The sequence below is a fragment of the Neltuma alba genome, unplaced genomic scaffold, assembly GCF_004799145.2.
Source record: "Neltuma alba isolate B1F8T4 unplaced genomic scaffold, ASM479914v2 tig00012849_pilon, whole genome shotgun sequence".
Classification (NCBI taxonomy): Eukaryota; Viridiplantae; Streptophyta; class Magnoliopsida; order Fabales; family Fabaceae; genus Neltuma; species Neltuma alba.
Window position 1 is genome coordinate 1 of NW_021637235.1, and position 13365 is coordinate 13365.

At 34.1% G+C, this 13365-nt stretch overlaps 1 protein-coding gene across 1 annotated transcript; it reads left to right on the top strand.

The window, feature by feature from the left end:
* Positions 1 to 3735: 3735 nt before the first annotated feature.
* Positions 3736 to 6077, top strand: LOC114731842 (GDSL esterase/lipase At1g28610-like). Its single transcript, XM_028919090.1, has 5 exons — positions 3736 to 4050; positions 4152 to 4382; positions 4793 to 4941; positions 5270 to 5543; positions 5638 to 6077. The coding sequence occupies exons 1-5, from the start codon at positions 3765 to 3767 to the stop codon at positions 5886 to 5888; spliced, it is 1191 nt and encodes a 396-aa protein (XP_028774923.1). The 5' UTR covers positions 3736 to 3764; the 3' UTR covers positions 5889 to 6077.
* Positions 6078 to 13365: the final 7288 nt, after the last annotated feature.

Below are 13365 nucleotides of genomic sequence, written 5' to 3' on the forward strand. Positions count from 1 at the left end.
TAAGTCTTGGCATAGATTTTTTTTAAAGAAAAAATAAAGCAATATATTTATAATATATATAGGAGAATACTTAGGTCAAGTTAATTACATCAAATAAGTCTAAGTATCCAATTAGCTTCTGCCATCAGATTATTTAGACACATCATCACTTAACCTCTTGTACACACCGTTAACGCTGATTGTCTGAGGAGACGACAAAACTGCACTCGGAGGCCCACTTACAGGTGGCCACGACGAGAGCGGGAATGCACTCAAAATGGCGTCAGCCGTCAATCTACAGCGAGGGGTAGGACAAGTGGTCGGGTTGCGGCCGATGACTCAAGAAACGGGACAAGTGCAAAGGGAGGACTTCTCGGTGGTCAGCAGGTATCTGACGGAGCGGCAAAGATGTTCGAAGGGCCGGTGGATGATGGGATTGGATCGAAGTACCAAGGAGGCGATTGGGTTCTAATATTTTTTTGGCTACGGTATGTACTAATATTTTTAAATCACATGGCGAATTAAAAAAGCAATTACGTGTCGAGTATATACTAATATTTTGAAATCACATGGCAATTGAAAAGCGATTACTTGTCAACGTACAATAATTTGAGTATTGTTTAATCACAGTGGAGGCTTTTTTATTCGAAACCTTATCTTGACGCGTGAATGAAAGATTAAAAATATTTGCAGAGGATTATGACGTCTAAGAATCCTTAGTAGTTGAAGGAACACAAAAGTCAAGTCAAACCGAACAGCTGATGGCAATATTTTGCCTATAAGATCTGCTGTTCTTGGGAGAGATTATTCTCTTAAATTTCCATTAATGGCTTCTTCTCCGCTCTGGACTCTGCGACAACAAGAGACAATAGTCCGGTTGCTGATACCGGGACTTGTTTCTAGTGGGAGAAAATTGGGGCAATGACTTTAATTGACCTTTTGCTTTGCGAAGGAGTTAGCGGAGATCAAAACTTACGTGCCTCATGTGATCAATGCAACTCTTCAACGATAAGAGTAAGACTTACAAATGCTATGCGATCCGTTTTATATACTTTTCATGGGTGAGCTCACTTAAAATGCCGGTTGCAGGATTTGATAAATTTAGAGGGCTCAAACGTTGATCGTTCTTGGAAATTCCAATTGGATGCAGTGCATCCTACTTAACAATGTTTCAGAGCAATTACCATTGTATCATTCTCCCACAAAATTTGGTAATATTCTGATTCCACATTTCCATAGACGCTATCATAATATTCTGATAAATTTGTGTTAACCTGGTGAAATAAATTATGGGTTTTATAGGTCCCAAAGCTTTTTGAGGAGGTGGAGGGGCATACATTACAATGCTTCAAAAGATGTGAAAGTAAAGGAGTGAAAGCTTGTGATGATCCTTCGAAGTGCATAAGCTGGGATGGTGTTCATTTGACAGAAGCTGCGTACAGATTAATCGCAAGATGTTATTAAAAGCATCCTAAATTTGCTGACTTGTGATTGAAGAATAAAGCCTTTGAAAGTTTTAACAGCCTTTGAGGTTTGCTGGGATTAATTATGCTTATGCTCTTCATGCTACCATCTTTGTCAACCATCAAAGTTAGCACTGCTTATCCTTCTAATTTTTGTTTCTTTCACTTGAGTACGTATTTGTCCTCTTTTATTTGTTACTGTGTAACCTATACTTCAATCTTTTCTTTTATTTAAGGGTGAAGGTCTATCTAACACCCTGATTGTTTTTCCCTTATTTTTAGGTATACCAAACAATGCGATTTTTTTAGTTGTGTGATTCTACGTATACCTTTTTAAAATTAAATGGTGCAACTTTAACCATTACTAATGGAGCATGACATGGCTGACATTTGAGATAGTAGTATAATTATAAAAAAAGAGTAAAGTACTCTGATTACATTTTTTTTCACTTTAATTACATAATTTGTTTTTCTATTTTTAAAACATGAATTTTTTTTCTATTTTTAAAACATGCACTTCAATTACGAATACTTTAAAAAGTTTCTAAAATATATTTTTAAATTAAAATTTGTATTAAATTGAAAATTTTATTTACTAATTTTCCCTTAATATTTTAGTGTCTCTTTCTTCTAATCATCCTTCAGAGGCCTCTCTCCTGTATGTTGGAGCACGAACATGATTCTTTTAAGATCGCCGTAAATTTATTGCCGCGGTTCGAATTTCTTAAGATATTTCACACTACGATTCCAGCTAAAAAAGTCAAAGACGAAGGGAAAAAGCTATCCAAATATGAACTCAGATTAAAATGGAACTCCGAATTCTTTCCAACGTGTCTTTTCTTTTATTGTCCAATTTGGTGAGATCAGGTTCAGATGCTCGTTCCTTCGTTCTCGTCTTAGTAGTAGACTTTGCTGATGAAGCGAAGCTCAGTGAAGTATAGCTTCTTGGTAATCAGTGAGAGATTCAAAACATTTACAATCTTTGTAAATTGTGAGAAATTCTGCGGGCTCAGGAAAACACCCTGGATCTGTTCAAAATCAACTACTGACATCGACGACGAAGTTCTTTCCGGCAAAGGCCTTTTCTCCACTGACTTCAACTTTATCCAATGAATGTTTGTCGTCTTCTTTAGCCTGTGTTGCCTCGCCAAATGATAAAAATTTCCAATACAAATCATTAAAAAGAAATCTTAGAGAAACCATTGCACATTTATTTCAAATAGAAAAGCGTAAGGACTTCATTCAAAATCGAAGGAAATGATAAGGACTTTTAAATTAATTTTTCTTTTAATATACGCATAATGAAAAACAATGTTATTACTGCTGTTTAAGAGTACCATTTAAAAAGGGGTTACTATAATTTTTAGTCCATCAAGTTTTTCTTTATTTTGGTTCTAGTTCCTTAAGTTTTAAACCATGGGTTTTGGTCCTTCAAAAGGCAAAAGGGTTCAAGTTTTTTTTTTTGGATTACAAAGACCAATATTTTAAATGAAAATAAACTTGAGGAATCAAAACCTATTATTTAAAATTTAAAGGATCAAAATCAAAATGACAGTAAACTTGAATGACTAAAATTTATATTAACCCTTTAAAAAATTATATATAAAATGCGGATTTTACAATAGTTAACTTCCAAAATGAACCAAGTCTACTCAAAAAATTCTAACTCACATGGATGGAAGGTGAGGGCATAATACTTCATCCAGTCCTTGTTGTAAACTTTAAATAACTATTTCACGAATAACAAATAATTAGTTAAAAATACACTTTTGTTTCCAAATATGCCGTTATAATAAATAAAAAAAATGATGAAAGAGAATGTGTGGAGAAATATATATAACGAGTGAGAAATAATTAAAGACAATTGGAAAAAAATACATTAAATATTAAGATGAACTCAAACTAAAACTTATAAAATAGATCACACTACTTCTCAAATTTAAAGTTTATAAATAGGATTGGAGGGAGTAATATTTTGAAATCACATGGCGAATTAAAAAGCAATTGCATGTTGAGTGTATACTAATATTTTGAAATCACATGGCAAATCGGAAAGCAATTACTTGCCAGAATACAATTATTTGAGCTTTCTTTAATCATACAATTATTTGAGCATTATTTAATCATAGTGGGACATTTTTTGTTCGAAAGCTTATCTTGACACGCGATTGAAAGATTAAAAATATTTGCAGAAGTTATGACGTCTAAGAAGCCTTAGTAGTTGAAGGAACACAAAAGTCAAATCGAAACAGCTGATAGCAACCTTTTCCCTCATAAGGTCTGCTATTTTTGAAAGTTATTATTCTCTTTACATTTCCAACAATGGCTTCTTCTCCTTCATCCTCCTCGCTTTGGACTCTGCAACAAGAGAAGACAGTTGTCCTAACACTATATATAGTCGCTTTTTTATCATTCATTCCCAGCTCCACAGGATGCCCCTACACTTCCATTTTCAGCTTCGGCGACTCACTTGCTGATACCGGAAACTTGTTTTTCAGCTTCCAACCACCGCGGCGCCACCATTGCTCCCGCCCTCCCTACGGCAAAACCTACTTCGGTCACCCCACCGGAAGATGCTCCGATGGCCGTCTTATCATTGATTTCATCGGTAAGGCTCAGATCTTGGACTTGATCGTTCTATCTGTTTACTATCCATTCACTTTAAGACTTTAATATATCACTGTTAAATTGTTCTTGCTGGCCGGACAGCTGAGTCTTTAAGCATACCATCAGTGAAACCATATGAGGGAATTAAGAATGGTCGAGTAAGAAATTGGAACAAAGAGGAGGGAGTGAATTTTGCAGTTGCGGGAGCAACGGCTTTGAATGTAAGTTTCTTTGAAGAGAGAGGTATTTATGCTGTCAGTACTAATGATTCTCTTAGAGTTCAACTGGGATGGTTCAAGGAGTTTTTGCCTTCTATATGCAATTCTTCCTCAAGTAAGTTCCTTGCTCTTTTTTTCCAGACATATGTCAAATTTTTAACTGTCATACCAAGTAACAAAAACGCTTAAACATATTATACTATGCTACCTCTGGTTCTTAATAAAAAGCCTCATTTGACTTTTATTTTGGTCTTAAAACCTTAATCCACTTTGTCTTTCATATTTATTCAACTTTTTCAAGGTAATCCTTCTAATAATGGTAGTTCTAACTACTATACTTGATTGGTAAGGATATTTTAGACAATACACCAATTATTTATGACAAATAACTATCTTACTTTATCTTCTTAATCTACTTAAATGAGTCAACTAACTCTTATATTTAGAACCGATCTAGTAATTGAAGTTCAAGACCCATTTGATACCAATATGATGGAAGGAATATATTAATGTTTTATCCTGCAGGCTGCAAGAAAGCGTTTGAGAAGTCACTCTTTCTGGTGGGAGAAATTGGTGGCAATGACTTTAATAGACCTTTTGCCTTGCGAAGGACTTTAGCGGAGATCAAAACTTACGTGCCTCATGTGATCAATGCAATCTCTTCAACAATAGAAGTAATAATTTTAAATGCTATGCAATCATGTCAAACAGCATACCATACACACATCTCTGGCTCTAAATATAAAAATTAGTTTGTAGCGCCATTTACACTTCAAACTATTTCTTATGCTAGTTCTGGTTCTATTCATAAAATCTCATTTGTAGATTATAAACCAAGTCTGGAGGTAGTATTTAGGACCGGAAGTAGTATATAAATACAGATATGTACTTTAACAATTAATAATAGTGAAATAACAAGTATGACGGGAAAACTGGACTTAATACGTAGTGTATTGTATCTTAATACTTTTTGTGGATGAGCGCGCTTAATTTTGGTCGCAGGATTTGATAGATCTAGGAGCTCAAATGCTCATTGTTCCTGGGAATTTCCCAATAGGATGCAATGCGTTCTATTTAACAATGTATGAGAGTAACCATAAGAATGACTACGACGAAGCTGGTTGCTTGGATTGGCTGAACAAGTTTGCTGAATACTACAATCACAGGCTTCAAGCTGAACTAAATCGCCTTCAACAGCTTCATCCTCATGCCAATATCATATATGCTGATTATTATAACGCTGCATTACCACTCTATCATTCTCCCACAAAATTTGGTAATATGCTGATTCCACATTTCCATTACCATATGGACGCTATCTATCATAATATTCTGATTAATTTGTGTCAATTTAACGAAATAAATTACAGGTTTTACGGGTTTGAAAGCTTGTTGCGGAGCTGGAGGGGCATACAATTGCGGTGCTTCAAAAAGATGTGGAAGTGAAGGAGTGAAGGCTTGTGATGATCCTTCGAAGTACATAAGCTGGGATGGTGTTCATTTGACAGAAGCTGCGTATAGATTGATCTCAAGATATTTATTAAAAGGATCCTATACTGCTCCTAAATTTGATGACTTGTGCTTGAAGAACAAAGCTTTTGAAAGTTTTAACAGCCTTTGAGGTTCGCTGGGATTAATTTTCTGTGTTCTATCGTTATGTTTGTAACAGTTATTTATTTTGGAATAAATTCAGTCCTCTCAATTTAGGCCAAAAAACAAATCAGTCCTCTCAGTTCAGGCCAAAAAAAAGAAAATCAGTCCTCACTGCTGCTTCTCTTCTTATGGCAATTAAAATGCCTTTTTGGGATTAGTCATTTTCTTGCTTCTTTTATGATCAGTTTTCTGAAAAGATATGCAAAAAGCTGAAAAGGAAAACTGAAGTTTGAAATGCTGCGTAGGTTTGTTTTATATATTTTCTTCCACTCGAGTTGATCATGTCATGTACAATATGCAAACAGTATTCAATTTTGTATTTTTCGTTTTCAATTCAATTCAGTTAGAGTGTGGGAAGTTTTTTTTTTTTTTTTTTAAAAAAAGTCCTCACTGCTGCTTTTCTTCTTTATGGCAATTAAAACGCATTTTGGGATTAATCATTTTCTAGCTTCTTTTATGACCAATTTTCTGCAAAAGCTGAAAAGGAAAACCGAAGCTTGAAATGCAGCGTAGGTTTGTTTTATATATTTTCTTCCACTCGAGTGGATCGTGTCAAGTCCAATATGCAAACAGTATTCAATTTTGTATTTTTCGTTTTCAATTTAATTCCGTTAGAGTGTAGGAAGTAAAATCTGGTTAAAAGAAATTGTGGGAAGTAAAAAATTACCTCCTGTTATTGGGAGTTGAATTTGATCGTAAATATAAAATTTTAATTTATTTTATTCATCTTATTTATTCTAAACTAACCCTCTTAATTGCATATATTAAGGGAGTTTGTATCAAAAAATAGTTTCAATCCAAGTATTTTAAAAAAGATACTTTAGAGAAATCAATACATATTTTTAACAATAACTAATTTAACTAATTTTTTTAATCTATTTAAATTAATTAAGTAGATTTTATATTAAAAACCTGAGCTACTATGTACACATGATTCGTTTTTTTGTATTCCTCGTTTGTGGCCCATATGTACGAGGTGGAGATTAACTGACCACATCATAAAATAAAACTATCCCAACAATGTCTGGAAACATGACAAACATCCAGAGAATAAAATAACAAAATCAGCCAACTCCTATTCTAACAGTAGAGATTACAATACAGGTATGAAATATTTGCGGCAACATTAATTAACTATTTTAACCGCACAAGCATATGTTTAAACTCTATATTAAAAACGAATTAATATTTCAAACGACATAGTAAAAATAAAAAGCAATGATTTATTATATTCTCTGAGATCTCAAGGCATTTGTTGAGGTGTTTTAGCGATCCCAAATATGAATTATTTTTTGGGTCATTAGATGTCATTTTTTCTTTGATGCCCCCTATTAATCATAATCTATAAAAGAAAAAAATTGGGATTTTCAATGAGGAATCTCAACTATTAATTAATAAAGGTCAAATATGAAAAAGAAAATGTTCCGCTACAAATTTAATTGGCTCAACAAACTTTAGGTAATTTATTGGTTTTTATGAAAAAGATAGCCGTGCTTTATATTTAAAATTGTAGAGAATACAGTAGACTTCAAAATTTGGAATTGGATGCGTGAATTAAGATGAAAATATGGTCATATAAAAAAATTCTTAAAAAACATTTTCCAAGAAGAGTTGGTGTAGTGCCTCTAGTAGAATTTAATTTATGACATCATTGATTTTTATCCCACTCAAAAAGCAAATTAGCTGTCATTCAGTTATCTGAGAATTATTGATAATTGTTTATTTCCAGTGGAATTATTTATTTTCCTGGGAGGATTACCTAGACAAATTATTAAATGATACAAGAATAATTTTTGGTAAGACGCGATTTCAAGGCCTCAAGATTATGAATTTAAAGAATCTTAATTAGTTGGATGGGGGAAATATAACATAACTGTGAGAAATAGGGAGTTAATTTTGTACGTGTTTAGTGTTAGTTGGGCTTGTATTGCTTGATACATTTAGGCCGGTTCTGTTAGTTAGTTCTTTTTATTCTTGTTTTCTTTCTTTATTTTGTTGTTTTAGTCTGGGCCTATAAATAGGTGCTGGACTTGAGCATTTTGTGTGTGAGCCCAATGGCAATGTAATTGTTCATTCCGTAATGAGAATTCCCAATTTTCCAATATGCTGTGTTTGACTAGGGTAGAAGTCTTCATGTACCAGAGTTGAAGGATTGCCTTCACCATTCCACGAAGCCCTAGTTCTCTGCATCAGAATGACTAAGGAGAAGATAGTTGCCGATGCACTCCTGTTTACTCACCTATTATTTCTGCACCCATCGGATACTCAAGGAGTTTCCATTGTTCATCATTCGCTCACAAGCACCGAAAATTACACTGTATAGAGTGAAGCTATGAGGATAGCTCTTCTTGGGAAGAACAAATTAGGATTCATTCGTGGAACCTGGAAGAAAGAAGAGCAAGAAGAGGCACTGTGTGAATAATGCGAAAGATGTAATGCTATCTTTCTTTCATGGGTACTGATAAATCCTGATTTTAATACATTATTTGATATCTTTTTGGAGATATTTATCAATTAAAGTGGGATAAATTGTATTGATTGTAGGTATTTTGAATCAAACACTGATTGCATGAAATTAGAAATTTAATAGGAGATCTTGTCATATTTTTATCTCTTTTTAAATAATTGATTTTGGATTTGGTGATAGTATCTCAATATATCTTTTGTAGGTCTTAAAAAAAAGGAAATAAAGATAATGGGAAAGCTGAAAGGAAGGAAATAAAAAAAAAAAAGGAAATTAGAGACACAGCTTGGATGGCATCAAATTATGATATTATCTGTATTTTTATGGATTCAAAAAGAGGACACGGAAATTATCCACATGCCAATCCTTCAGATTTGATTTGGATATATATTATATCCAATCCTTCACACAGTATCATGGCCGCCTCCCTCCATTCCTTTCCTATATATACCACCGAGCCATGACACACTCACAGACCTCATATCCTCTCCACACGCATACACCCACGCTGCCACGCAACTCAATTTCTTTCTCCACTAGTTTTTGCCCTTTTCCCTTTTGGCCATATTCACACCCCACTCATACGCCGCACTCATATACACCCGCGTACCACCAAACCGCGACACTCCAATTTCCATTCAATCACCCACTGTCACTATTCATCCAATTTTCATACCTCTCCAGTGGTGAACAACAATTTTTCACATTCATCCTTCCTCCACGGCCTCATGGATTCTCACTCCTTCAAATATGGTGTAGATGCTACTAGAGTCATGAGAGGCTAATTTTCTTATGCTTCTTGAAGATGGAGGAGTAGCTTGAGCTTGGAGATTCAACTAGGGGAGTATTTAGTTTTCCAATTAATTTTCTTCTAAACTTCATTAGATTTTTCCTATGTTAGGAATATTTTCATTTGATTTGGAGACTAAGATTATGCATTATAATTTCTGTTAATTGGATTTTTATGTTTAATTTGAGTTGTATTACTTGGGATTTGAATTTATATATATTTTCTTGTACATTCATTAAAATTATTTTATCCGGCGTGTCATTAGATTTTATGATTGAGATGTATTGCAATTGAGTGTCTCCGTGAGCATTCTTTGAGAGGGAAACAAGTTTTTATTAGCTCAATTTAAATTGCACATCAAGTAATTTTTAAAGGTGACTTAATAATTTGATTACTATCTAGCATTTACGGTAGTCAAGTGTTAAGTTTACTTGACCCAAACCGTGTTTGGGGTTGTTTCTCTTAACTTGGTACATTATTTTACTCTCATATCTTTATTAAGCAAGGATGACTACATTCTGTTTTCAAGAAGCATTCTCATTACTGATTTTCTAAAATTCAAATTTGCATTTTTCATTCTTTCTTTATTAAAAATACCAAAAAAAATATTTTAGATTTATTTCTTATTTTCATAATTAGTTTTATTAATTGAAAAATCCTTTTTCAACCCCCTTTTTTTATTCTTTGTCACTTAGTTAACTTAGGAATTAATAAAAGGCTCCTCAAGAGACACGACTCGAGTTGTGCTTTACTGCATAATTTGATTTTATTTTTGATTTAACCCAAGGCGACTAAAAAGGTTCAAATCAGATACTCAACTTGATATTAAAGGAACTTGCAAATGGGGTGATTTTTTTCCAAAACACGCATCACGTGTGGGTCGATCTTAAGGAAAGATTCAACAAGAAAAATGGTGCTCATATTTTTGCTCTGCATGGGTAGATTACTTCTCTGAGACAAGGGTCATTATCTGTATCGGTGTACTACTCCAAGTTGAAAGAACTCTGGGAGGAGTAGTTCGTGTTGGTAACTCTTCTATCCTGTACTTGTGAAACATCTCATACTTATGTCATGGTCATGCAAGAACAAAAATTGCTTCAGTTCTTACTAGGGCTCAATGATTCATACACTCAGGCTAAGAGTCAGATACTCTTGATGAATCCTCTCCCAACAGTCAATAAGGCGTATTCCATGATTATTCAAGATGAAGCACAAAAGGCCATTATTAATGGTGAAAGGACTTCTCCTATAGGAGGAATAGCCATGGCAGTAAGAGGTCATGGGCATGGGAGAGAAAGAGGTCATAGAGAAAATGTCCCAGAATGCTCTCACTGCAAAAAGAAGGGCACACTAAAGACAACTGTTTCCAAATTATCAGTTACCTAGCAAATTTTAAAGGCAACAAAGGCAGACAGAACAAACAACCTAACCAAAGCACTCTTGATTTAACACAATATTTAGAGGCTCATACCAATAAAGGAACTTTGGTGGCTCCCACATTCATATACAAACAGTACCAGAAAATACCTGAGCTATTGCAAAAAGATTCAGAACTTGTAGGCCATGCCTTATTGGTATAGGTTTGGCTATTCCTGCAACCTATAATGTGCCTTATACTAATTGGATTTTGGATTCTGGAGCTACAACTCATATGGTTGGTAGCTTAAACCTTTTAGAAAGCTATGAAATATATTATGGACCTATTAAATCTATAAAGATACCAGATGGAAAATGTGTTCCTATCACACATATAGGAAAGGCTAAAATATCATATGAAACACTATTAGTGGACATCCTCTATGCCCCTCAATTGAAATTTAATCTGATCTCCATAGCTAGACTTACTAAGGAACATAAATGCATGGATGCTTTTTTCCCTGACTTTTGCGTGATGCAGGACCTGTGGGTAGGAGGATGAAGCTGATTGGTAAAGAATTTAGTGGTATTTATATTCTAAAGGTTGCTAGGAAATGTCATGCTGTGAATGTGCTACAAAATAGTTATAACTTAAAAAATGTTGTTTTATGCCATAAAAGATTAGGGCATACCCCTTTGTCTGTAATGAAGCATCTTGACTTTGTAATTGAATATGGTAGTGCTTTGAATGAAACCTGCTATATTTGTGTTCAATCTAAACAAACCAAGTTTCCCTTCAATTCTCGCTGAATAAAGACTCTTAATTGCTTCGAACTTTTGCACATTGATGTATGGGATCCTTATAGAACTCCAACCCATCAAGGGTATCAATACTTTCTTACTGTGGTTGATAATTTCTCTAGGGGATCATGGATTTTCTTAATGAAAAAACAAATATGATTCTGCGATGCATATTAAGAACTTCATTGCTTACATTCTAACCCAATTTGAAACTCAAGTAAAGAGAATACAGAGTGATAGTGGGATAGAATTTAAAAATCATGATTTGAAACTCTACTTTCAAGAAAAGGGTATTGTCCATGAAATTTCATGCCCTTATACCCCTGAGGAAAATGGGGTTGTTAAAAGAAAGCATAGGACTATAATGCAGTTTAGCAAGAGCTTAATGCTACAGTCTAACATTCCTATGCAATACTAAGGAGAATGTGTTAAGATGGCTGTTTATTTGGTTAATAGAATATCTTCTAAAATAATTGACTTAAAAACCCCCTATAAAAATATTAAAAGATTGATAAAACTATACTTGACTTAAATAACCTGAGGGTTTTTGGATCGCTGGCTTATGCAACTGATCTTAAAGTTACTGATAAGCTGCAATCTAGAGCCATTCCTTGTGTGTTTTTAGGATATCCTGAAAATCAAAAGAGATTTCTTCTTCTGGATTTAAAGAATAAAGTTCTAATGGTAAGTCGACATGTTAGCTTCCATGAAGAAAAATTCCCTTATAAGGATGCTGTAAGTAAAGAGCAAGAGGGAGTCCATTATACTCTAAAGGAAATGTTCTGGTATGAACCAAAACAGATTCCCTTAAAAATAACACAGAATAATGAAGGTAACAATGAAGAACCACGAACTGATCAGGATGAGTAGCAAGAAGTTGCTGAGAACACTCATCCTGAGTAGATGACTAATCAGCAAATAATCACTACCCAACTGAGGGCTACAAGGGAAAGGCATCCTCCCATATGGTTAAAAGACTATATCTGTTCTACTAGCACCACTAAACAAGGTAAATGTGAGTATCCTATCCATAAATACATTACTTATGACAACTTGTCTTGTGATTATTTATGCTTCCTTCCTTCTGTTGATTCTATGACTAAACTCGCAAGTTATGAGCAAGCTGCTTTAGATGAAAAATGGGTCAGCGCAATGAGAATTGAAATAAAGGCTCTTGAAAATAACAAAACTTGGGATATTGTACCTTTATTTAAAGGTAAAAGACCCATAGGATGTAAGTGGGTTTATAAAATCAAGTATAATTTAGATAGGAGTGTTGATAAATATAAAGCTAGGCTAGTAGGCAAAGGTTATAGTCAAAGGAAAGGTATTGACTATCATGAAGCTTTTTTCCTTGTTGTAAAGATGTTTATTGTTAGATTAGTCCTTAAATTGGCAGCAATGAATAGGTGGAATCTCCATCAAATCGATGCATAAAATGCTTTCTTGCAGGGGGGACCTAAATGAAGAGGTCTGTATGAGAATCTCTTAAGGTTTAGAAAGTAAAGGGGAGCACATGATTTGCAAACTAAAAAAACCCCTTCATGGGTTAAAGCAAGCCTTTAGGTAATGGAATCAAAAGCTTTCAAAAGCCTTGGAGAGAGGTGGCTTCTCCCAAAGTAAGAATGATTATTCGTTATTTGTGAAGAATCTTAATGATGGAATTGTTCTTATTCTAGTGTATGTTGATGATCTCCTAATAACGGGAAGTTCAAAAAAAGGAATTCAAAATGCCAAAGATTTCTTAGATAATAACTTTAAAATCAAAGATCTTGGTTTAATGAAATATTTCCTTATTGAGGTAGCAAAATCAGAAAAAGGCACAATATTGTCTCAAAGAAAATATATACTTGATTTGCCAAGTGAGACAAAGATGAGTGGGTGTAAATTTCTTGCTATGCCTATGCCTCAAAACCTTAAACTGATGCCTCAAGATGAGTTACTTGGCAATCCAGAGAGGTACAGAAAGTTGATTAGTAAGCTCATTTATTTGACTATGACTCGTCCTGACATTTTTTTTCTATGTGCGGACCC